The 25378-nt window shown below is 41.6% G+C and overlaps 1 protein-coding gene across 1 annotated transcript; it reads left to right on the forward strand.

Moving 5' to 3' along the window:
* The first annotated feature begins 253 nt into the window (after window positions 1–253).
* Window positions 254–23723, forward strand: LOC125721407 (G-protein coupled receptor family C group 5 member B-like). The gene is given in 3 exon segments (XM_048997281.1): window positions 254–345; window positions 22926–23248; window positions 23251–23723. Coding segments are annotated over 3 exon segments (888 nt in total).
* The last annotated feature ends 1655 nt before the right edge of the window (window positions 23724–25378 follow it).

The raw sequence follows: 25378 nt of genomic DNA on the forward strand, positions 1-25378 counted from the left end.
AGCATAGCTTGTTCTTGCATCACAGGCTGCCCAGATTTTTATCCCGTATTTGGCTGGCTTATTGGGCATGTATTGCCGGAAAGGGCATCTTCCCCGGAAAGGCACAAGACGCTCGTCTACGGTAACCTGTGGCCCTGGATTGAACATCAAAGGCAGGCGCTGCACCCATCTCTCCCAGACATCCCTTATGGGAGCAAGCTTGTCACGTCTTGCTCTCATGTCTCGGTTGTCAAACCTGAGGACTCTCGAGATCATGTGGAAGCTCTTCAGTGACATCGTGGCCCGAAAAATATTTCTGCCTGTTGCTTTGTCCCAGAGACTGGCTGTGGCCTCATTGCTGGATCGGTATACTCCAGCAAGAAGAAGAATTCCAATATAAGCATCCAGGAATTCTTCGTCAAAGTCAATCCATGTGTCTCCGTAGACTTTTTGTCCTTCTAGGTTTGTCATGTCAAGTATTATTTTTTTCAGTGATGATGGCATGAACTGTTCAAAACTTGTTTTGATGTCACTTATCCTTGTTATGGCAAACCTTGTGACCCCAGGAGTCATTCTGATGATATTTTCAGCAGCTGCCCTGCCAGCTGTCCTGCGAGTCTCGTCAGGTGGTACTAACCTCCAGGAGATGCTGCCATTCTTGGACTGTAGTACTTCAGCTGGTGGGGAAACTGCTTCAGAGGTGATCTCCTCCTCAGACTCTGTGTCTGTGTCTTCTGACTGACACTCCACAATGTCTTCCTCCTCTGAGTCCACCTCATCAGTGTCGCTGTGCCACTCTGTAACTTGTCCTTCAGCTAGGATATGATCCATAGCTTGGAGTGCTGTGAATTTAGCCATTTTTACCTCTGCAAATTAGATGCTTTCTCCCCAGTCACAATCACCAAACTGAACTGGTCTGGGCCAGTTTTGCCTGGGCTGTCTCTGTTTTTTGACTCGGGGGAGGTGTGAAGAGATAAGCCCCTGACTACAGCTCGGGGGATGGGAGAGGCCTGCTACCTGACAGAGTTGTGTGGGGGTGTGGGGCCAGAGTGAGCTGAGAGTGTGTTTATACTGTAACTTCAGTTTGGCCAGTATTTATTGTTTTATGATCTCTTATTGTACCCTGGGTCATGGCTGACCCGTTAAGATCACAGGCAGTGAATTTCTGATTAGAGAAATAATTTTTTTTTTTTTTTTTTTTTTTTTTGTTTGTTTAAATGGAAGTTTCAGAAAAATAGAAAAAGCCTTGATGCAGTAAACAAAATGTATGTGGTACTTTTATGCATTTAAAACTTGAAAACGGGTCAGTACCGACCCTAGGGTAATAGTAGGGTTAAAAGCTTATTGACCCCCTGATTCTGGTATCACTTACTTTTCAGTAATTTCAAGTAAACATTATCTGTGCTGTATTTGTATGATGAAACCAATCCTTGAGCCCAATATAAAATAACTGAAATAAATACACAGTCATTCAAACTTCAGCACTTTTTAATTTTGTTTTGTCTTTCAATAAAAGCTGCAGCATCAAATCCAGCCAGTTCTGATCTGTTTGCCATTTTTGCCTAAAAACAAATGCTGGTGTTATCAAAATATATTACAGATTTATTGCCACAAACACACACTGTAAAAATTTTTCCCGTATATTTTACAGTAAATTACTGGCAGCACAGATGCCAGTACAGTACTGTAAATTTTACAGTAGGCCACTGTATATTTATTTTACAGTTCATTACTGCATTTTGTTTTTATTGTAATTTACTGTAATATCTTCAATCACAGTATAATACAGTATACCTAAACTACTGTAAATTACTGTAAAACTACAGAAACTATTTTTTCCTGTACATTTAATTTACGGTTCATTACTGTATTCAATTTTAATGTAATTTGCTGTAATATTTCAATATGAAAATACAGTATATATACAGTATGTGAATTAATGTAATACTAGAGTACACTTGTACTTTTTATTCTAAAGGTTTGCATGCCTTTATGTGCAGTTTATATTTACTATAGTCTTCTTACGTTAAGGCATATTAATGAAACAATGCATGCATGCCATCTAACCTACAGTATATCTTGTGCCTTCCAGCTTAGTAGACAATGACTGATTTAACTGACTTGTTATACGCTATAATTAAACTTTTGATACACACACAGAAAATACACTGAAACGATAAATATGTTCTGTATGAGTTTTTACTGTAAGTTTTTAGAAATAACATATTTCACTTAGTTTACAAAAACATTACTTTTATATAAAGATGTTAATGGAAAATGTTCAACATTTCTTACATTTCCAATGTTTCACCATCATGTAATTTTTAAATCTTTTTAATTGTGACTTTCAAAAATTCAAAACAAATTGTCAAAATAATTAAGGAGTAAACAAACTACCATCAAGTTCACAGGAGCAATAGTAGTGAAGGGAAGAGAAGCAGGTTGAAGTCTTAAAAAAAAAAGCTTCTTCATATTCCATCATTCCAGGTGGTCACATTCAGCAGAATCCCTACAAACAGTGAAGCACACAAGCAATAAATAAACCCTGTTATCTATCATTACCATTTAGTTTCACAGGTAAATTCCACGTCACTTCCGACTCTCTTAAGATTTCTGAATGAAAAAGAACATGCACAATCAATCTGTTTGTACAAGGAAAATTGTTTATCTTTGTGTCTATCTGAATGTATGCCCTGGTGTGTCTGTCTGTGGGTGTGAAGTGTTGTTCTATCTGTATATGTTATGATTGTGTCTGTATGTGGTATATTTGTGTCGGTCTGTGAATGTATTTTTTAGTATGTCTGTGTGTGTTGTTGCTAATAAGGTTTATAACTAAGGACTTTCTAACGCAATTCACTTTTGAAAAGTCAATGTCACTAAATTTTACCTTTGTATAAATTCAAGAGTGCAAGCAGCGCCATCTTGGTATTGGAGGTTGAAGATGTAGTAACACACAAAGAGTGTTGCTAATCCAGACATGAAGGTTGGCTGCACCCCTTGGCAAATCACCTGGCCTTCAATTACAATCATCCATTTCCGTTTACTAAAGCCATCACCTAAAACCATCAAAAGTTTAACAAGTATTATTTAAAATTTTAACAAGTGGTAATGTTAACAAGTATTACCGAACAAGAAATTGAGCTGATGAAAAGTATGATTATACCAAGAATTATCAGCCTTGGACTCTCTGGCAGGCAGCAGGTCCTCTCAAGATCAGTTGCAGTGGTTGTCTCCTGTAAAATAATAGCACAGTGGACAAAAATTGTCAGACACAAAAATATTTTGTACAAAACAGAACAATAAAACTCAGAATAAAGTAGAGGGTAACTACGTCCAGTTGTAAATGAATACATTTGCAGTGTAATATACCATTTAAGAAAATACATATCTTTAAAACTGAAATGCTTACCTCTGTCTGGAATATGAGGTCCTGTTTTTCTTCTCTAAAATGTGCCATTAGCAAAGTGCTTTCAGTACGCGTAAGAGTAGAAAAGCACATTTACCATGTGTGTTTTGAATTTGGATTGTATTAGTGTGTAGTTATACAGCCAGTGACATTTTCACAGGAATTTGGGAGATGGAAATGCTAATTCTATGGGGGTGTATTCAGTGGGAAAGGTGTGAATGTAGGGCATGTCCCCCCCCCCCCTTTGTCGTGTTAGATATTCTGTTTCCCCCACTGTGTGTTAAGTAGTGGGGTTGCTCTTGCGTGTTTAATAAAAGATTGTACTACACTGCTTGTCCTGGCGTATTGCCTGTGGTTTGAGGGGAGGTTAATCTGTGTGTGTGACCGTGAGTGACGCGACATGTGTGCTACAGTATACATCCAGTATGTAACTGTATAAAGTAAAACTCACTGTATAATATAAAATGCAAATGGATACTGTAATATGAAGCATTGCAGTAAGAGGACAATATTACAGTACAGGGCACATTGTTGGATTACATACCTGCTGGTGTGTTGGTGAAATTTAACAAAATAAAGGTGAGGTGCCCCTGAGGAGAAGTTTGGGAACTGAGGCAGTGTTCATCTAGCCATCCAACTAGGTATCAGTAACTTTTTAGAAAACAGAAGAAATTATTACTAGTTTTTTATTGTGTTACTCTTAATTTGCAGACGTTCTAATGTTAAATTGTGTTTTTTGTTCTAAGCCAAAGTACACTTGCTACCCAGATAAACAGCTTTAAACATTTCTTTGGACTGCCTAAGACTTTTGCACAGTACTGTATATATATATACACACAGTTATACAGATGTACAGAGAACATGCTTGAGCGATTATGACGACCATTTTGCATGTAATGACTTATACAATGAACTAACACCAGATGTTTTGGGGGGTCAGACTTTTCAACAGAGAACCAGTATAATATGTGACCCATCACCATCAAATGAGTCTTATTCCCCACCCATAAGAGTCACCCATAAGACTCATTTCATGGTGATGAGTCACATATATTTTGACCAACATGTCATAAACAATTGAAAATGTAGGAATCAGCAGATGATTGTACATAATTATTCGCACTACTGAGCCAAAGCATTTGCAATTTGACCAAAAGAATGAGACTTTGCATTTATGATGTGCAAAAGGGACTCGGTGATGTGGAGGTTGTACAAGTAGTTATGAGAATTACATCAAGTAAAATACTCTGTTATTTTATAAATCTGCTGCACGGCCACAATTCTCTGTCACATCAGCCGCCTGTCAGCTATGAGAGATGAATCTCTCCTATAATCAGCTCTCACTGTACTGTACAGATCTGTGTGGACCACAGGCTTTAAAATGTTCATGTGCTAAGGGCTCTCAAACAGAATTTCAGAAAATACTGTTCCATCCATCCATCCATCCATTTTCCAAACCGCTTATGCTACTGGGTCGCGGGGGGTCCAGAGCCTATCCCGGAAGCAATGGGCATGAGGCAGGAAACAACCCAGGATGGGGGGCCAGCCCATCGCAGGGCACACTCACACACCATTCACTCACACATGCACATCTACGGGCAATTTAGAAACTCCAGTTAGCATTTTTCGAACGTCTTTGAACTCTGGGGAGAAACCGGAGTACCCGGAGGAAACCCCACGACGACATGGGGAGAACATGCAAGCTCCACAGACATGTGACCCAGGCGGAGACTTGAACCCGGGTCCCAGAGGTGTGATGCAAGAGTGCTAACCACTGCACCACCATGCCACCTCATAATATATCCAAATATAGGGAATTTCAGTGTGAGTCCTGACGTCCTATGCATAGTGCTGTACTTGCCCTACACATAGTGATTTTATATTACTCACAGAAACATCTTAGCCAGTCATTACTGTGTAGTCGTCACACATTGAACTCAGCAATTAAATCCCCTTGTTTTTGGTCTGTGAGGGTGTAAAATGTCTCTCCTTTGTTACCTACATTGAGACTGTTGGAGAAAGCGACAGGCTTTCCACTCCAACTCTGCACACAGGACCAAACTACAGTACAGTATATGTTGGAGAAAGCGACAGGGTTTCCACTCCAACTCTGTACACACCATTAATTACGAGACAACACACTTAGAGTTTTACTTGCACAAGGGTAACCACACTCTCTGCATGCTAGGCTACAAAGGAATGTGTTACAAAGGGTGGTTCCCCTTGGCACCTTTTTTTATAGTCAATGGGGGGCAGGGGTCTTGGAGTGAGAACAAAGAAAAGACTGTGAGAGTAAGAAGAAGTTCTGGTTTTCCTCAGGTGGACAACTATTTAAACACGTGCTCAGGATACGTGTAAACTAATATAATCTAAAGTATGAAGGTAAAGGAAAACAAAATAATGTATATACATATTTACACTCATTGCTGATTATACAGAAACGATAACAAATGATTAATAACAGTTTCTTCAACCTAACAGCATCCATGTGGTAACTTGTTGAAGTTGTCTGATAGTCAGTAATACATGGTTTAATTATTATGATTGTTTATTTATTACTTTATAACATCTAAAAGAAACTGAAATAGGAAAGCTTGTTTTAATTTATGGTCCACTGGATAAACACAGACATTACAGACGGTTTTAGAGTCTAATGTTGAATGTTTTTTTGCGATCATTTTTCTGCCTGCATATGCTGTGATTGGTGCAGTGAAATTTGAGAATGTGTTTGTGGTCAGTATCATAGCCTCAGACAACAAACCAACGCTGTAGCGTGTCACTGTGTTTACATGTGAGAGGGGTTCCAGTTACATAATGAACTCGTTCTAATTGTTTTGACGGAGCTCGACAAACCTAAAAAATAAATGCTGGTGTTATCAAAAACTATGTCATATAGCTATATTCCAGATTTATTACAGCCAAACACATCTCGGAGCGCCGAGGAACCTCCTTCTCCCTACATTTCCCTCTATCCCACTCTTCTCATCCCTCCATCCCTCAAATACTGTTACATTTGTCTTTTTTCCACATGCACACCCTATCTTGATCATACTCTGACTGCATGGCATCCATATGCAGGGCAAACTATTTTACAGTCTTATCTAGTATAATAGGACATAAACATTGAATTTGATAGTTATCTTTTATTTACACATTAGAACACAACGCATGAACATGAAGGGATCGTTTGCATTTGCAACCAACACCTCCGCAAACCCCCCTGCGGAATACTGGCCGCGGACAGGGGTGGGAATCCCCAAGCTGGAAGACTGTACTGCGTCATGTTAACATTAGCTAGCTAGTTAGCATGGATACAGAGTGCACCGGACTACAACTATAAAGGACGTAAGGTGTGTGATATAGTAAAACACTTACTAACTGGTAATGCACATTAGCATTACGTTAAATGACAACTTTACCTGTTACTTACCAGAATAGCCTCCTACACGTGCGACGAATGACAGCAGGCAGAAGGCTGCGCGTTTTTCAGAAACACACTGGAGTTAAACTTACGCCGCATTATTTACCGGCACTTCTAACACCAACATTTGCAGCCATTAACTCATATGTGGTAGTAACACTGAAATTACTTTCTCTGTGTCAAAATAAGGCAACACTGTGATTTTGATACTTTATCATTTATACTTGACTGTACCTTCCTCCCATTCCTCCGTCTCTGCTTATTGACATTTAGGAGAGTCTCAGATATAAATTAACGATTCAAAATTATCAAACAAAGACAGACACAACACTGAAGAGATGACAAAGACACAGTTTGAAAAGTAAATATGTTTTATTGCAAATCTCTTATCTTAACATAGCCTACCTTATCATATGTTAACTTAACCCATCTTATATTTTAACTTAGCCTATCATCATATTTTAACTTAGCCTATCTTATGATATTTTAACTTAGCCTATCTTATCATATGTTAACTTAGGCTAAGATAAAATATGATAGGCTATCTTGTCATATCTTAACTTAACCTATCTTATTATATTTTAACTTAGCCTATCTTATCATATAACTTAACCTATCTTATCTTATTATATTTCAACTTAGTTTATATTAATATATTTCGTCTTAGCCTATCTTATATTTTAACTTAGCATATCTTATCCTATCGTATCTTATAGCTACATTAACGCTTAAACAGTATCTCTTTCCGTTGGGTTCCGCGGGATCCCAGTCCCAATGCAGGGCTCTAACACGGGTATTCTAAGAAAAAGAAAATAAACACTTTACTTAACTTTACTTAAAGCAGTCATATAACTGCATTATACATACCCAATTAATGCCTTATAAATCATTTATAAAAGTATTAAAAACACGGCTGTAAATGCTTATACAAAGGCATAACACATTATAGCTATGTTGATAATGCATTATGAATGCTCTGATCTATATATACACAATAAATATCTTCATAATACATTATATCGGCCATTAATCCATAATAAACATGCCTATAATGTGTTATGCTTTTTTTTCTTCAATATTTATACCCATGTCTATAATATATTTATGGATGCATTACAGTGCATTGTGAAGGTGTCAATAATGTAGTTATATTACTGCTTTAAGTCATTTCTAAACCTGAATTCACAGCCTTATAATTACTGCCTCTTGCTACTTCTTCTGAAGGGCAGGGGACAGCAGAAGAAGCACCACTTCATCTTCTTCTTCTTCTTCTTGTGGCTCTTCTCAGTATCATCTTCAGAAAGATCTTCGGCATTCACATGGAATGATACTTCTTCACTGTAGATCTTCTCGGCAGCATCAGCATCCTCTTTTGTTTTATCTGTCTTCATCACTTCAGTTTCGTCCTCTTCCTCAGGTCCTTCTTCTGGTATAGTCAGTAGCTGTGATCTGTCTTCAGATGCCACCATACACTGAAACCTGACCAGTGTGGTAGCATCAGCATCTTCTGCCTGCTGGAATACCACATCAGCTTCTTCATTTTCCTCAGGTCCATCTTCCTGTAAAGTCTGCAGCCATATTCTGGCTACATATGCCGCCATGCACTGCCAACTGTCCACTGTGGCAGCATCAGTGTCTTCTGCTTCCTGAAGCTCCTCATCTGTTTCTTCATCTTCCTGAAGTTCTTCCTCCTGGATGGGTTCTAGCCAAGTTCTGCCTCTTTGTGACACTACATACTCCACAGCATTCCCTGTACTTCTCCCTCCTCCTCCCTTAACCTCCTCCACATTCACTCCCACCTCACATCCATTCTCCTCACCTCCATTTAGCATATCCATCATACTAATACCAGCCTCTGTCCCCTCCATCACAACCCTGGAGGCCTTCCCCTCAAATGTTCCCCACTCTGGTACCTCCACATATTCCTCACTACTCTGCCCCCTTACCTCACTTTCCCCCCGGCTTGTCCGGTCCTTCCTGACTTTCTTTTTTTTGTTAAGGTAGCAAGTTTGATAAATTTCCCAGTCTTCAGATGAAAGGCCGTAATTACTCTGAAGACTTTGAGATGAAATACTAGTGCTGGCTAGCAGTCCATCGTTTTCCACACTCTCCCCTCCCTTACTAACCCCTCCCTTACCCAAATCAGTAGACCCCCCCAATCCCCCCTTAACCCCCCCAGCCTGGACAGTGGGGAGTGTCACTGGTGAGAACTCCTCCACACCTTCTCCCCAGTTGATCACTTCATCCCACAGGTTCCAGGCTTCCCAGTGTTGGGTGTTGGTCCATCGATCAGCTCTCTCAATTCGCTCTCTGGGGAATAAATGAGAGATTAACCAGCACTTAACAGAGATAATAAAATAAATAAAGAGCTGGAAATTCTTCAACCATACAGAAAATACAATTATTATAATTATTATAATAAATAATTACAGGGTTCACATATATAAAAAAGAAAGAATAAAAGAAACAGCGAGCAAGATTGCAAAAAAAATCTACTGTAAAATGCACGATACTGTAAGTGCAATATCATATTAAAGAGTAATGTCACCAAATTATAACTAGAATCAAATACGAAACAACTGTGCTCCACATCAAATGAATACCCAGATGAATACTACCAAGAACTGAGTTAACACTAACCAAGCTAAGAATATTTGAAAGTGTTAATCCTGTGTAACAATGTAAAGAGATGTAATGATAAACTTAGAAGCATCTAGCCTACTCCGAAAGTAATGCCCCAATTTTTTTTAACAATTTACCTACCACCTTGTACAGTAGGGGGTCCCAACTTCCGGTCGGTGTTCCGGTACCGTCCGCGCGGAGTATTGCACCGGGCGGCAGACAACCGGGGGTAGAGGAGCCAGCCGTCCCGTTTATTAGGGGATCGCGCCGTTTTGGAAAGAAAGCTGCCCGTATTGATGTACGGAAATACGCCATTAGCCCCGCATGTCCGTATACACCGTCAATCTCCCGCCGCTCGGCGTGGGAACCCCCAAATTATACCGCCGTCTTACCCATCCGTGACACTTTTCTACGACGGAAACCGATCCGCGGACATCGAAAGGTTGGGAAGCCCTACTAAACTAGCATGTTTGAGATGAATTTACTAACCAAATAGTCTGTCATTATTTAAATATTAGCAACCACAGTAGCAATAAAAACCACTGCACTTTAAATGACGTTAAAAAATATGTAATATAAAAAAAAAATGTAATGTTTTTTATTGTATTATAGACATTTACTATGTCATTATAGTATAAAAGGCTAAATAATCAAAGTAGCACAACATCAGTTGAAGAATTCAAAGACATTTTGGAGAGCTAACAAGGTACTCACCTCTGCGCCATTTTCACTCAGAGTTTGTTGTGCTTCAAACGATAAAGTTTGTTTACGTTGTTTCTATGGAAACTGCTCTGACTCTCCGCTTGACCGTAATATAAAGGCATGTATGCAGTAATTTTCTGATTGCATATTTGATCTGGCAAAAACTGGCACTATGATGGAAGTTATGCAGAAGTGCAGAGTAGATGGAATAATTTTTGTACCTCAATAAGATTGTATGCCTTTTGCCTGTGTCTCCAGCCAGTGCCGGGGATGAAACGCGCCTGCAATTATCAGCGGGATAACATGATCGTTTTTTTTATTCTGTGGAAAATGAAAGACCGATTTGCTGGCCAGATTTATTTATGAATCATAAACATGTTGTGGGCTATATAAGTAAAGTCAGGGCTCTCAAGTCTTATGCATTGACTGTGAGACACTTGCATTTCAACCAGTTCACATGCTCACGCGCCGCACCTTATGTTTGTCAAGCTGAGAAGTAAGGGTTAGGGTTATAATTATCAATAAATAATGTACTTCCCTGTGAAACAATGATGCTGGATGTCTATTTGCATATCAGGATATGGTGCAGCCTTTTAATAGGTTTCTGTTTTTCTGTTAATCCATTCATGGTGTTGAATAAGTCAGCAAGCATAAGTGTAAGGCTAGTGAGTGACTGGTGTTTTCGGGGGAGACTACCTAGAGCTGGAGAGAAATACCTTAAGGCACGGGATGAAAAATCCCAAATCTTCCAGGAAAAATGTCAGCATTATATGTATTTGCCACACAGAACAGAACAAAAAATTCCATAGGGAATCACACGCCTACCATAGTCACTATACTACTCAGAACGCCTGGCAGCCACCAAATCAAACATAGGAAAAGGTCCGGATTTATAGCTTTAGAATGTGGTAGAGACTAATATCCATAACGTACCATCCTAGAACACACTGTGTTCTAAAATTTAAGCCCAATTAAAATCTGAATATTAAATGAGGAAAATAATTTGATTTGTTCTTCTATCCCAAGTTGTGGTCTAAAAGCAATAAGACCACCATCCATTATATCTGCTTTGGGGAAAATGCACTCCTGTAGCCACTAGGGGAGCTCTCACCTCTTCTGGGCCCAGCTAAATAATTATGTTACGCATTCTAACAAGCTTTATTATCTGTGTCAATAAGCGCTGCTTTTACACTAACACTCCTGCTGAGAGGCTAGTTTGATTACCAGTCTTGCCCTTGTCATTAGGAACACATGAGAATTTGCGCAGTGCTGTTTCACAGTGGATTGTCACTGGTTTTCCCCAAGACTGATACGATACAGGGGCGACATGGTGGTGCAGTGGTTAGCACTGTTGCCTCACACCTCTGGGACCCGGGTTCGAGTCTCCGTCTGGGTCACATGTGTGTGGAGTTTGCATGTTCTCCCCATGTCGTCGTGAGGTTTCCTCCGGGTACTCTAGTTTCCCCCCACAGTCCAAAAACATGCTGAGGCTAATTGGAGTTGCTAAATTGCCCGTGTGTGTGAGAGTGACTGGTGTGTGAGTGTGCCCTGCAATGGGCTGGCCCCCCATCCTGGGTTGTTCCCTGCCTCGTGCCCATTGCTTCCAGGATAGGCTCCGGAACCCCCCGCGACCCAGTAGGATAAGCGTTTTGGAAAATGGATGGATGGATGGATGTGCACCAAAGCACACATGTTTTTTTCTGATGGCTTAAACACATTTTTGTAACTACTGGCTATTTTGCAAAAACTCGGCACACAAATAAAAAAACCACCAAATCAGCAAAACATTGTAGGTCTCTTGCAAAAACTAATAAATCTTGCTTAACTCTTCAAACCTTTGTAAAAATGGTATTTTTGTACCAATCAGTTAACACAAACCATCATCATTAATAAGCACACAATGCACCAACTACACACTGATGGTAGGAATGGAAAACACATCTGGCTTTTGCTTTCTCTGTGCACGAGGTATGTCAATTTGAGGTCATACTTTTGTCATAAATAGTCATAAATAGTTCTGTAAACACAATTCAAGATTCAAATTTCAAGTATGAATGTTTATTCACATGCATCAAAAGAAACACAAGACAACATACAATTTCACTGAGAGAGAGAAAAAAAATCATTCTTGTCGTCTCTTTGGGTCCGGCCACAGAATTTCATCAACATCACATGCAATGCTTTCTAGACCAAGGCACCGGGGAAACTCTCCTGGAGTGCCTTATCCTGGCCTGACATGATGCCTGGTCAATATTCTCGCATGCCTCCTCCATTGCCTGTAAAAGAGCCATGCGTTGATGGGGATGACGATCATAGACCTTCCAGCACCAGGCAGAGAAGAATTCTTCAATCAAGAATGGAGAGTAAGGCGGGAGGTTGAGTACAGTGAACTAAAGCAGTCCTATGGAAACTAATATTGTCCCATATGATGACATAACTGGTCTGTGAACATTAGTGAGCATATGATGTAGGCTGTCCAGGAATGTAATAATGTGTGCAGTGTTACATGGGCCCAGGGTTGCATGATGGTGAACAGCACCGTTCTGACTTATAGCTGCACACATAGTTATGTTACCACCACGCTGTCCTGGGACATTGGTTATGGCACCGTGTCCAGTAATGTTCCTGCCATGCCAACGCGTTCACTGTTTCTTTCAAAAGGGACTCTGTAAATGTGCTTCATCCTGATTCTGTTGCATGCCAGTACACGAGATAATGCAGAGATGCTCACATTGTTTATGTTTCGGAAGGTGGTGTCATCCTCTATTATGCGCTGCTGTATTTCTCGTAGCCTAATGGAATTATTTGTGATCACCATATTGACTATATGGGTCTCTCGTTCTTCAGTGAACATTCTTCCTCTGCCCCCAGATTCTGGATGTCTAGCAGGTCTGTAGAGTAACCATTTCAGTTTTTACCTGTACAGCATTGTTGTGTTTCTCATTAGAGTATGGTACTATTACAAAACGTACTGTGAAGTAACTGTACTAACCAATTCTCATTTGGAACCGTCCTTATGATGCCTGCTACAGCGTAGCGGCTCAGGTCAGGCTGAACCCATTGGCCAGCTTCCCTCAGGGTCATTCCATGGTTGATCACATGATCCACTGTTGTAGCTCTGATGACATCAGTTATTCTATTTCTTCTTACCCTTCCTCCTTCCTCTTCACCTCCTCATCCTCTAAATTCACCTCCTAGTCTTCATCCTCTTCCTTGCCCTTCTCTAATTCTCACTCTTCTCAGTCTTCCTTCTCCCTCCATTGTTCTCCACACTGAAAGCTTACTGTACCTGTGGCTTATTTATAGCGCTCATGCTGATTGCAAAGTGAACTAATTATCTAAAACCGTTTTCACATGTGACAGTGTGGCCAGACAGCTGGCAAAGTAGTGTAAACAATAGCCATAAATGTGTATAGTTTTACTAGGAGTGTGTTGATCATTTAGAAATTGTGTGTAAAACAGTGAGTTGTGTTTACAGTTCCGCAAAAAGAGTGCTGTGCAGTGGATTGTATTTACACATTTGCAAATTGTGTGTTACAAAAGTGCCAACTGAGTGCAAAACAGTGAGTAATTTTGCTATAACTATTAATAGTTTTATAAGAATCATTTTTAGTGTTTAAACATTCAGAAAAACTGTAAAAAAATTAAACGGGGGTGACTGTCCATTAAGCTAATCTGCAATCCTATTACACATAGCATGACACAGTACTGTTTTTGACTTTTTCTTTTAATCCACCGCGATTGTGATGAATGGGGCAAGAGAACAAAAACCACAGAAATGGCTCTTTGCATGCTAGCCAGTGACTACACGAGATAGTATAGTCGCTATGGTTTAACTAGAGAAGGCTTGGAGGAAAATGCTGTGGAAAACTGATTATTTTGTGTCTTCTCTATGCATGGGCTCTCTAGGAAAAGCATAGAGACCATATGTATCTCTACAATTGTGGAGATTTCTGTGGGGTGCACATATATAGTATATATCAAATTTGTATTATATAGATTATATCTAAGCATCATTCATACTCGAGTGAGAAGACAATTATAAATCCATGTTATGAAAAGGTTTCTGTGTCGGAAAGGTACAGAAAGAGCCTAACACAGGTTTACAGGAAACAAAGGTATGGTTTAGAACACAAGGACATGGACAGAGAAAGGCAATGGCACAACCCCTCAATATGATCAATTCATCTACTCTGTGTCGTCCTCCCAGCTGTCAAAGTAATTGTCAGCAAATGATGTACTTGACACGTACATTATTTACGTGTCAAGCCGTTCGGACGTTTTAACACGTCTTAAAACTACGTGTTAACGCGGCCAATCTGAACGTCTTAACACGTTTAAAATTGGGTGCTACCACTTTATCGGTTTTTGAGGAGAAGCCCTGCAGACAGTCATTGCAAGAAGAGAAAAATGTTCCTCGGTCACTAGATAATGACCTCAGGTGGCTGATTGACTGTCAGTGCCTGATCTGTTCCATGTTTTTACAGTTTTTTATTAGATTTGTTTAAAATACGTGGGAAAAAAATTTACAATGCAGTCACAGAATAATTATTTTGCATTTTAAAATAGTTTAATACTGCAGCACAGGAACAATACATGCAAAAGTATGGCAAGGCGTTTTAACATTTAATCGCTAGACTGGATATGCAGATTGCAGATATCTCTAATTCAATTCTTCCTAGTCAAAGAGAGCATTTCAGATATCCACAATGACATTCTTCCTATCCACAATTGTCATTTCAGATATCTAGAATGGCTATGCGACGTACATCCGGTAAAATATAAGGCAGCTAAATTATTGATGCCATTCATACTGTTGCTATGACCGTTCACTGTAAACTCCTTATTACAAATAAATTAATAACTACATACGTTTCTTTGCTGAACATATAGTTTTTGCTGTTAATGCAGAACAGAAAGTGATCAAATGGGTAAGTTTAGCTCAGCTGCACTGTTCAGCACAAAGACACCAGTGCAATTAAATCAGTATTAGCCAGATTTACCATTTTTGCTCCAGTTTCATTAAATGTTAAAACTACCAGTTATACTTTGTAAAGATTTAAAGATAACTGTTCTGCCAGTTTAAATAAACCCGTGATTCACCCCTCCAACAAATGGACTGTGCTGAAAACAACATCACAGTCACGTTTGACATGTAATACATATGTTGCCTATACGTATTAACAACGTAGGACTCACATGGCTGATTGTAGAGACCACGTAACTACAACGTACAGGGCACGTACTGCATACGTATAGCCCTTACGTCAAAAGGGGTGTGTACGTTTATGCCAACCAATAGCATAGATGCATTAAAGGTACAAACGTCTTTAGAGGTTCAAATTGGCCACATTAACATGCAGTTTTAAGACGTGTTAAGATGTCCGAATGGCTTAACACGTAAATAATATACCTGTTAAGACGTAATTTGTTTGACGTGTTGACATGGGCGTCAAAGTAGATGTTAAGTCCCAAATGACCTTCCATAACAAAGTGGTCTTTCAAAATAAAATCAATACTTATGTTTAATCAATTAGCCTATGATTACGGTTTAAAAGAAAATTGCGAAGAGCCATTATGCTTTGCATCCCAATAATTTTGATTTCATACATCATAAATAAAACCACATATTTGTTGATAGTGATACAAACAAACAAATTTATTTTTATATAGCGCATTATCACAACATTACATTGTCACAAAGCGCTTTACAGTATCCACACCCAAAGCCCCCAGTGAGTAAGCCATAGGCGACAGTGGCAAGGAAAAACTCCCTAGAAGGAAGAAACCTTGAGAGGGACCAGACTCAAAGGGGGAGCCCAACCTCCAGGGGCCGGCAGGGAGAGTCGAATAGAGAGATGGTTAAGTGCCAGAGATGGGCCAAGTCACATTGTCCCAATCATAAGATTTGGGAAATAACTGGAGAGCAAGGAAGATGACAAGCCAATGCCGATGCCAAGTCTTCTTCCAACTGCCAGGCAACCAGAGGTAAGGCAGTGGGTCATACATGGAAGATCAGAACGGCGAGCTGGATGCAGGGACGTCACTGGTGGTGGCGACGTCACATGTGGCCGGGTGTGCTGGATATCTTGATAGATTGAGGTCTCCAGGCATCACCCCCCAGGAGGAGTAGGGGATATAAAATGTACATGTGATGTATTTGTGATGTGTGATGTATTTGTGATTTTTTTCTATAGATCATCTGCAGTATATGGAGTCCCTTAGATGTCAGGGTGAGAAAATATATTTTTAATTGTTTTGTGTTTCCTCTCAATAGTTTTGCGTTCCCTCACAATACTTTTCCTAATAATAATAACTGTACTCTGTCCATTTAAAGTACAAAAGTTAGAATTAATGGATTAATAAGTATAAACCAAAATAATACAGACATGTCCAGTTAAGTGTACTTTACTGTTTACAGTAACTGGCAGTCATTGGACACAGTGCAATTATTATTATCATCATTATTTGTTATTATTATTATTATCCATCCATTTCCCAAACCGCTTATCCTACTGGGTCGCGGGGGGTCCAGAGCCTATCCCGGAAGCAATGGGCACGAGGCAGGGAACAACCCAGGATGTGGGACCAGCCCATCGCAGGGCACACTCACTCACCATTCACACACACACACACTCCTACGGGCAATTTAGCAAGTCCAATTAGCCTCAGCATATTTTTGGACTGTGGGGGGAAACTGGAGTACCCGGAGGAAACCCCACGACGACATGGGGAGAACATGCAAACTCTGCACACATGTGACCCAGGCGGAGACTCGAACCCGGGTCCCAGAGGTGTGAGGCAACACTGCACCACCATGCCGCCCCACTCTCAAGACCACATCATCTAATATAGTCTCAATATGTGACTGTGTATATTTCTCACACAAGGATAACTGAGAGGTTATCTGATAATGCTCCAGTCCAGTGTCCATAATATACACTTCTTCATTACGCTAATCGTTATCAATCGCATTTTCAGATGCAGAACTATGGGGACAGAAGCAAAAAAGTTACTCATTGATGCCTTTAGTGTAACAGCTACAAAAAAATTCCATCTGCTCAATTTTTGCTCCACTTCCCTTTTCCCGCATTTCCATGAAACTTTCAAGTTGGCGCTGGGGCTTGTGGTCAACCAATAGGAAAAGTTTATCACTTTAAGCCCCACCCAGTAAGTCTTGGTCGAGAAAAAAGTACGTTCTTTTTGGAACTTAAAAATGGTTCAGGAACTACCTCCTAAGACCTTCAATTGGGCCAAGTTCGTGCAGTAGGAAATCGCCTTATGACCCGCAGCCACAATGGCTTGTTTAGAGACACCGGTTCAGCTGCCTGTATGCTTTTTCACCTGCGGCAGAAACAGCAGGCAAACCAGCACAAACAAGGTACGAACATGCAGTAATGGGGGTTCAAATCCCCAGACAGCGCCAACCACTGGGCCACATAGCATTTCATTTATCAGCAAATGTATATTTAAACCTTTGAGGCGATTTTCCACATCACTTTCACTTTGCCCCCCCCCCCCCCCCCCAAAAGGGGGTTCTTTGTTTCTACTGTGCAAAATAAGTAAGTAAGTAATACTTTAAGGTATTTTGTGTCATTAATGTATGATTTAAATGCAGGTAGTTTTATTACAGTCAGCTTTTATTCACAGTGAGTAGCTTGTCATCATGAAGAGGAAGTGTGACAATCGTGAGTTTTTGGGCAACCACAGAAAAGCAGGAAAGTAAGTAGAGACAGTGAGATAATTAGTGCCAGTCAGATGATAGACGTATACAGTATGTGAGTCAAAGATTCTTCATATATTAATCATTCCCATTCAGATAACAAATCCTGAGAGATCCATTCCTGAGCATCATGCCAAGAAACACCACTTGTTTACTGATAACTGCTTTCATGTAAACTCTGCTGTGCTGAGAGTAAAGATGAAGAGGGAGAGACAGCAAGAGGCTGCTGACGGCAGAGAATGCAGGCGCCATGGAGGGGAGTGAGAAAAGGAGCAAATATTGATGGTTAAGAGTGAATAATGACGTCACAGCAGCCTGATCCTGATGTTAGTTTAATATGCTTCTTAGTTTGGCCTGTGGTGTGTATTTCAGATACAGCATTTAATCAGGGAGACTGAGTGTGAGTCAATGGCAGAGAGAGAGAGAGAGAGAGAAGAAAGAGAGAGAGAGAGAGAAATTCAGTGCACATAAAGACAGGCAGTGCCACAGATTAGCACTGATGACATGGATTCAGAAGATCAATCCTGTTAATATTCAACCTTCAGATGAGCTGGAAAGAGCAGCAGCAAGTGAGGAAAAATCTTCTGAAGTTAAGTACTTGGCACGGCAAGGCCTGGCTTTTCGAGGTGTTGGTAAGGAGAGTGGGAATTTCAAGCAGCTTCTAATGCAAACAGCAGAGGGCGATGCAGAGCTGACCATGTGGCTGAAAGGTCACTTTGATTTCACCAGTGCTGTTTAACTGTAACACCTGTTCCTGGGTTGCCCTCAGTCCTTGTTATTGGTTATGATTCTCACTGTCCTGCATTGTCTTGTTAGCTCTGTATTTAAGTGCCTGCTCTGCTTCTGTTCTTTGATGGTTCATTATAGCTGTATGTTGTATGTATGTATATAGTTCTCTAGTTGTGTTTATTCCATCATTTAGTTCATTCCTGGTCATTTGCTGTTTATTTTGGATCCATCCTGATCCTTTTGGTTTTGATGTGTGTGTTGTAATAAACCCTATTTTCCACCCGTGTCATGCACTGTCGCAACCAGAAGAGGGCAGAAGATATGGCACAAAAACAAAGGAAGAAGCCTAACTTTAAAAAGAACAAAAAACATCAAGACTCGTCCAGCATGGGGTGGTGGGTTAACGAATAACACAAACAATCAAAGAATAAGCAAACAAATGAGAGAAAAGATGCAGAGATGACTGAGAAGCAGGGGATGACTGGAGAAGAGATGACAGGACCAGAAGACAGGAGGGATACAGGGAGAGCGGAGAAGACAGTATAACTGAAGAATGGGAGAAGAGGAGAGACTGCAGAGAACATAGATGACTGGAGGGGAGGGAATATAGGAGCAACAGAGAGAAGGAGGAAGGGCTGCGGAGGAGAAGACAGGATAAGAGGGGAAAATGTGAGCAGATAAGGACAAACACCCCACTGCCCTGCAAAGTGCACTTGTAAGTAAACCACAATTTTAGGCTTGGGCTCAATATCTGGACTTGTCTCTGTGTAGCGATGCATAGAATCCCTGACACTGGTTATGACTGTACTGTATTAGTCCTAAACCTGCCATTATAGTGTAAGGAGAAAAGATTTTTTTTTTAATAAATCATTTTAAAAAAAGGGAGAGCAATGTAGCCCCCGGAGAAGTCCCCCCCCCCCCCCCCCCCCCAAAGCCCTGTTTATTCCCTTCTACCAGATGAAACTCACAATGCACCCCAACGCCACCTAAATTCTCTTTCACATGATGCACCTTATTTACCCTTTGAATCCTGTCCATTATTGAGCATTTTTCTATCCATTTGATTATAACCTTATTACACTGTATGTACATTAGTCAGCCACATATGCTGTACGGCTTTGTTTTCCGGACAGTCTGGGCTACTCAGATGTGTCATAATTCGATGTGTAAATGCTGACTGTCTTGATGTCATCCTTCTTATCAGGAAAAACTACTTGTGCATATAGATATTTCTCAATTTTTAGTTTCATCTAATATAAAAATTGGCAGGCAGTACAAATAGAATCTTATAAATGGTGAGATTAGAGTATCTGCGATGCAGGAATGCAGGGGTTTCATTGGGGACCTTTCTATGGCTTAGTACTGTGAAGGAGTACATGGTTAGTGCCAGGCGCAAATGAATATCTTTGATTTTGCATCCATTTGGTAACTTGTTGAAGTTGTCTGATAGTCAGTAATACATGGTTTAATTATTATGATTTTTTTTATTTATTATTTTAAAACATCTGAAAGAATCTGAAATAGAAAAGCTTATTTTAGTTTATGGTCCACTTGATAAACACAGATATTACAGACGGTTTTAGAGTCTAATACTGAATGTTGTTTGCTGTCATTTTTCTGCCTGCATATGTTGTGATTGGTGCAGTGAAATTTGAGAATGTGTTTGTGGTCAGTATCATAGCCTCAGACAATAAACCAACACTGTAGCGTGTCACTGTGTTTACATGTGAGAGGGGTTCCAGTTACATAATGGGCTCGTTTTAATTCAACTGTTTTGACGGAGCTCGACAAACCTAAAAAATAAATGCTGGTGTTATCAAAAACTATGTCATATAGCTATATTCCAGATTTATTACAGCCAAACACATCTCGGAGCTCCGAGGAACCTCCTTCTCCTTATATTTCCCTCTATCCCACTCTTCTCATCCCTCCATCCCTCAAATACTGTGTAATGATGATATGTGTGCGTGTGGAGGGTAAGGGATGGGCGTGGAAGGTAATAGTTAATTAAGTGGCTACACCTGGGTTGTGAGGGATCTGGGGTTAATAGAGGGAGTGGGAGGCGCGTTAGGGAGATTTGGTCTGGTAGGCACCGTACGCGTTGGGTCCCGGGGGAGGTGCCACTCGCATGCCGTTTAGGGCAGAGAGTGGGCGGTAGGGACAGTTCCCGGTGCGGTAGGGCGAGGACAGTCAGGACAGTGGGGGTAGGAGGCTATGACCACTGCTTAGACGGGGTGGTTGATAGATGGGAGTAGCGGCACCCTCATAGGGACGGATTGGTGGTGGGGGGGTGGGATTCCCTTTCCGTGGGACGTTGTAGGTGATGGACCGGTGTGATTGTTCCTTCCCCGGGGGAGGGTCCTGATCCCTGGGGGGGAGGGGGTGTTCTGTTTTAACTATGTCTTTATTGTGTGAGTGTTCTGTGTGTTTTAAATGCGCAGTGTAACCGCTTAGGGTCGGGACAGGACTATATACAGTAGGCGGTTCTGGTCCCGTAACGCTTGCCTGTGCCCGAAGTGTGGGGATTACTGTGTATTGCAGTGCTATTGGTGTGCCGTGCCCTAATGGGGATGTTGTGTGGTGCGGGATTTACTGTGCGGTAGCGTGGGTTAACACACGCTTGAAAAGGGGTGGTGTGCTACGGGGAGAAAGCGGGACCGAACTCTTTGTGAATCCAGATCCGACCCAACGGGTCGCTGCATGAATTGTACTGAATAAAAGTATCTTTGTAATTGTAGCTGCAGTCTGGTGGTGATCTGTTCTCCTTTCACAGCCTCTGACGCTAGTTTAGGTTCGTTGCACTGGTGGCAGCGGTGGGATCATTTCTTTCCTTTGTGCTTTTCCCGTTTAGAAACCTAGAATTAGCTTTAACATGTCGGAGGCGGAGGATAGTGTACAATCTCCTAATTATGAGGGCGCTGATTGTCCTGTTACGTCTAGAGAGTGTTTTCTCAATCTCCCGGTGGCCCCGCCTGCTCACCCAATATTTATACCGGAAACTTTTAATGGTGTGGGGCGTGAGTGGTCTGACTGGTCGGAACAATTTTATCTGGCGGCTGAGGTAAACAGGTGAGATGATTCTCTGAAAATTAAGTTTATGTCTTTGCTATTGTGTGGCCGTGCTAGGGAGATGCTAACTACATCAAAAACCAAATGAATTAAAAAACGTGGAAAATAACGTTGAAATGAAAATATATTTTGACAACGATCGACGACCTGTAATATTTTTAACGATGTCGCTGCGATATCGCTATTTGTAAAAAAAAGAAAAAAATAGTTACTGGAAAAGCTACAGCGTTTTAAAAGTATTTGCTCTACCGATAACCTACTGAAAGAAGTAAAGTTAGTAGCGTCGTTCATTTTAGTTAGCTACTCCACAACACTGGACATAAAAATAACTGAACAATGTTAACATTTTCACAATTTAAGCCCTCTCAACAGAAGCACTTTAATGAGAATATTTGAAAAATTAACTGATAACATATCAGTTATCTATATTTTTTAAATTTACTTTGAAAACAGACTCAAATTAAGCTTATACGAAAAATTCAGAAGCCTATACAGTCTCAAATGAAGCCTGTTGCGTTTTTAAACAATCGGTCTGGGATTCCGCTTAACGTCACGCCCGAAGCTCACACTTTGATTGCAAACGGGAAGAAACATAACTATTGTCACGTACACCGGCGGATGTTCATCAATTAAGCCTGCATACTGGAGACTACAAAGGGACAGCACACGCAATGGGGGTTGCGAAGTATTGCAAATGTTTCATTTCTATATCGAGCGTTTGCTTGTCCAGTGTCATTCCCTCGTTCCTTACCTTGCCTGCCTTCCTTTCCCAGAGCAGCAGAGATGCTAAACTATCGACCGCAAAACGTGCAGACTGGCAGATGTCAATTGCGCTGGAATGAAATTACATGGTTTTAATTTTTCTCTGATATCGGCTGGCCAGATACAGTAATTTCTTTGAGACCCCTGAATTTAAATAATAAAAAATTTTTATAACGATGGTGGCCTATATAATGTGCCGATTTGCTTGTGAAGTTGTTCAGCTGGTTGGCATGGCATTGATTACTGCTTTTTAAGAAAGTGCATGTAGTCTCACACTGTAGAAGTCCATTGCTCAGTTGTCAGCATGCTCAGCGTGTCGCCTGTGATGTGTCCTGCACAGCAGCAGGCTACATTGCGTTTAATGGACTAATACTTCTTCAACCCATTAAATGATTCCTTTCTCTCTCCCTGCCAGTGATGGCTCCCTCTATCAATCTCTTCACCTTCCTCGTCCTGTCCCTGGTGGAGGGCAGCTCTTCATGGGACGAAGCTTCGCCTTGCGGATCCGGCTCCATCCTGACAAGGCCCTACACGGCCTTGTGTGAGCTGGATGCGGTGTGGGGCTTGGTGGTGGTGGTGGCGGCAGCGGCGGCGGCCCTCGCCTCGCTGATCCTGCTCCTGGTGGTACTGTGTCGCCTGCGGAAGATCACAGAGGCTGAGGAGCGCAGCGGGGTGGCGCCGCTACTCCTGCTGCTCGCTGCCATATTTGGGCTCTGTGGCCTCAGCCTGGGATACATCGCTGAGCACCAAGAGAGCCTCTGCTTCGCCCGGCGTGTCCTGAGGGGGGTGTTGCTTGCTGTCTGCAACACCTGCCTAGTGTTCCAGGGTCTGCGACTGCTCATAGCCCCAGCACAGGTCAACTGATGGGGCTGGCGGTGGCCTTGGCCGTGTTGGATCCAGAGTGGATCCTTCTAGCCATGATGTCCACGTGCCAGCCAGCCTGTGAATACCAGCCGCTGAACTTTGCGCTGGCCACCACTTATGTGCTGGTCCTGCTCCTGGCAGCACTGGTGGGGGCGGCCTGCAGTCTGTGGAGGCAGCAGCCACGGTGGAGGTGCAGGACCATGTGGCTGCTCATCACCTGCCTGGCCTCAGTCCTGCTGTGGGTGGCCTGGATCACTTTCTACCTGTATGGCAACGCGGCGCTTGGCCTGTCCCCAACATGGGACAACCGGGTACAGGCAGTGGTGCTGCTGGCACAGGCATGGCTGCTCATACTGCTGCACGCTGCTCCTGAGCTCCATGCCACCTTACGGCCCCCATCCCGCATGAGAGAGGCCAGTTTAGAGGAGGACCTTTCTCACGTGTAGTTTGGAGCAAACCAGGGCTTCGTGTTCAGTGACAACAACTCAGGTATGGTACTTTGTTTTTGCTTCTTTGACCTACTCTGTGACTCTGTGTGTACTTGAGAGAGAGCATAGCCCTCGCTCTTTCCTCACATGGAGCCCCTACTGGAAGTCTGTGGAACAGCAGCATATAAACAAGGTCTATGGACCTTTCCCTGTAACTCAGATCTCACTTGAGCAGAGCTTAGGTACCATGGCTGCATGTGCCCCCCCCCCCCCCCCAACAATCCCAATAATAAATGTGAAGTATGACTACTGCACTGCTGAAGGATGTTTACATGATCAATATCTGTCTCTCTCCTGCAGGTGCCCTCCCAAGCCCCCAGGAAACATTACATTTTAAATATATATATATATATATATATATATATATATATATATCATCTCTGGAAGTGGTGTGTTTTTTTACGGTTAAAAAGTTGAGAAACATTCAATGGTCATCATCATACCATATATCAGTAGCCCAGCCACTGGTCAGTTCCTTCACTCCACTGTTACAGACTTTCATGAAAACATTTTTTAAATGTGGGTGTTTTACCTGTGTGATATGCTTGCCTTTTGTACTTTATGAAGGACATAAAATAGAATTAAATTTTTACATTATATTACTCATACAACAGGTGGCATGGTCCTGCAGTGGTTAGCACTGTTGCCTCACACCTCTGGGACCCGGGTTCGAATCTCCGCCTGGGTCACATGTGTGTGGAGTTTGCATGTTCTCCCCATGTCGTCGTGGGGTTTCCTCCGGGTACTCCGGTTTCCCCCCACAGCCCAAAAACATGCTGAGGCTAATTGGAATTGCTAAATTGCCCATAGGTGTGCATGTGTAAGAGTGAATGGTGTGTGAGTGTGCCCTGCGATAGGCTGGCCCCCCATCCTGGGTTGTTCCCTGCCTCGTGCCCATTGCTTCCGGGATAGGCTCCGGACCCCCCGCGACCCAGTTGGATAAGCGGTTTGGAAAATGGATGGATGGATGGATTACTCATACAAACACACACATCTGAAGGTTCTCAACTCTAGGTTTATATCAAACACATTAAAGCCAAACAAATGCAAAAAGTCCATGTATCGTTTGTCCTTGGGTTTTCCAGTCCAAAACGAAATCAGGAAAACTAAACAACAGCAGCGTTTTTTGGTTTTTCTGTCAGAAGGGGAAAAAGCAAAAAGCAGAAAACAAAAAATCAGGCTTCATATTTTATCCGAAAATGTAGAAAATATTACAAAAATACACCATTCTAAGGGTGGGTGTTTCCAGGCTCATGACTGGGACTGTTAATGTTGTAAGATTAAGATAAAGTTCACATTAGGCTGTATCTTACATCTCCGGTATCTGTTAGATCTGAATTTACTCATAGACAAGAAACAAAAGAAGGTGATTTTACGGTTTTCCCATTTGGTTTTAAAACAGAAAAACAACAAATTTATTTTTGTATAATGCGTTATCCCAACAATACATTGTCTCAAAGTGCTTTACAGCATCCCCACCCAAAGCCCCCAGTGAGTAAGACATAGGTGACAGTGGCAAGGAAAAACTCTCTAGAAGGAAGAAACCTTGGGAGGGACCAGACTCAAAGGGGGAGCCCAACCTCCAGGGGCCGGCAGGGAGAGTCGAATAGAAG

Source organism: Brienomyrus brachyistius, unplaced genomic scaffold (assembly GCF_023856365.1).
Source record: "Brienomyrus brachyistius isolate T26 unplaced genomic scaffold, BBRACH_0.4 scaffold33, whole genome shotgun sequence".
NCBI lineage: Eukaryota > Metazoa > Chordata > Actinopteri > Osteoglossiformes > Mormyridae > Brienomyrus > Brienomyrus brachyistius.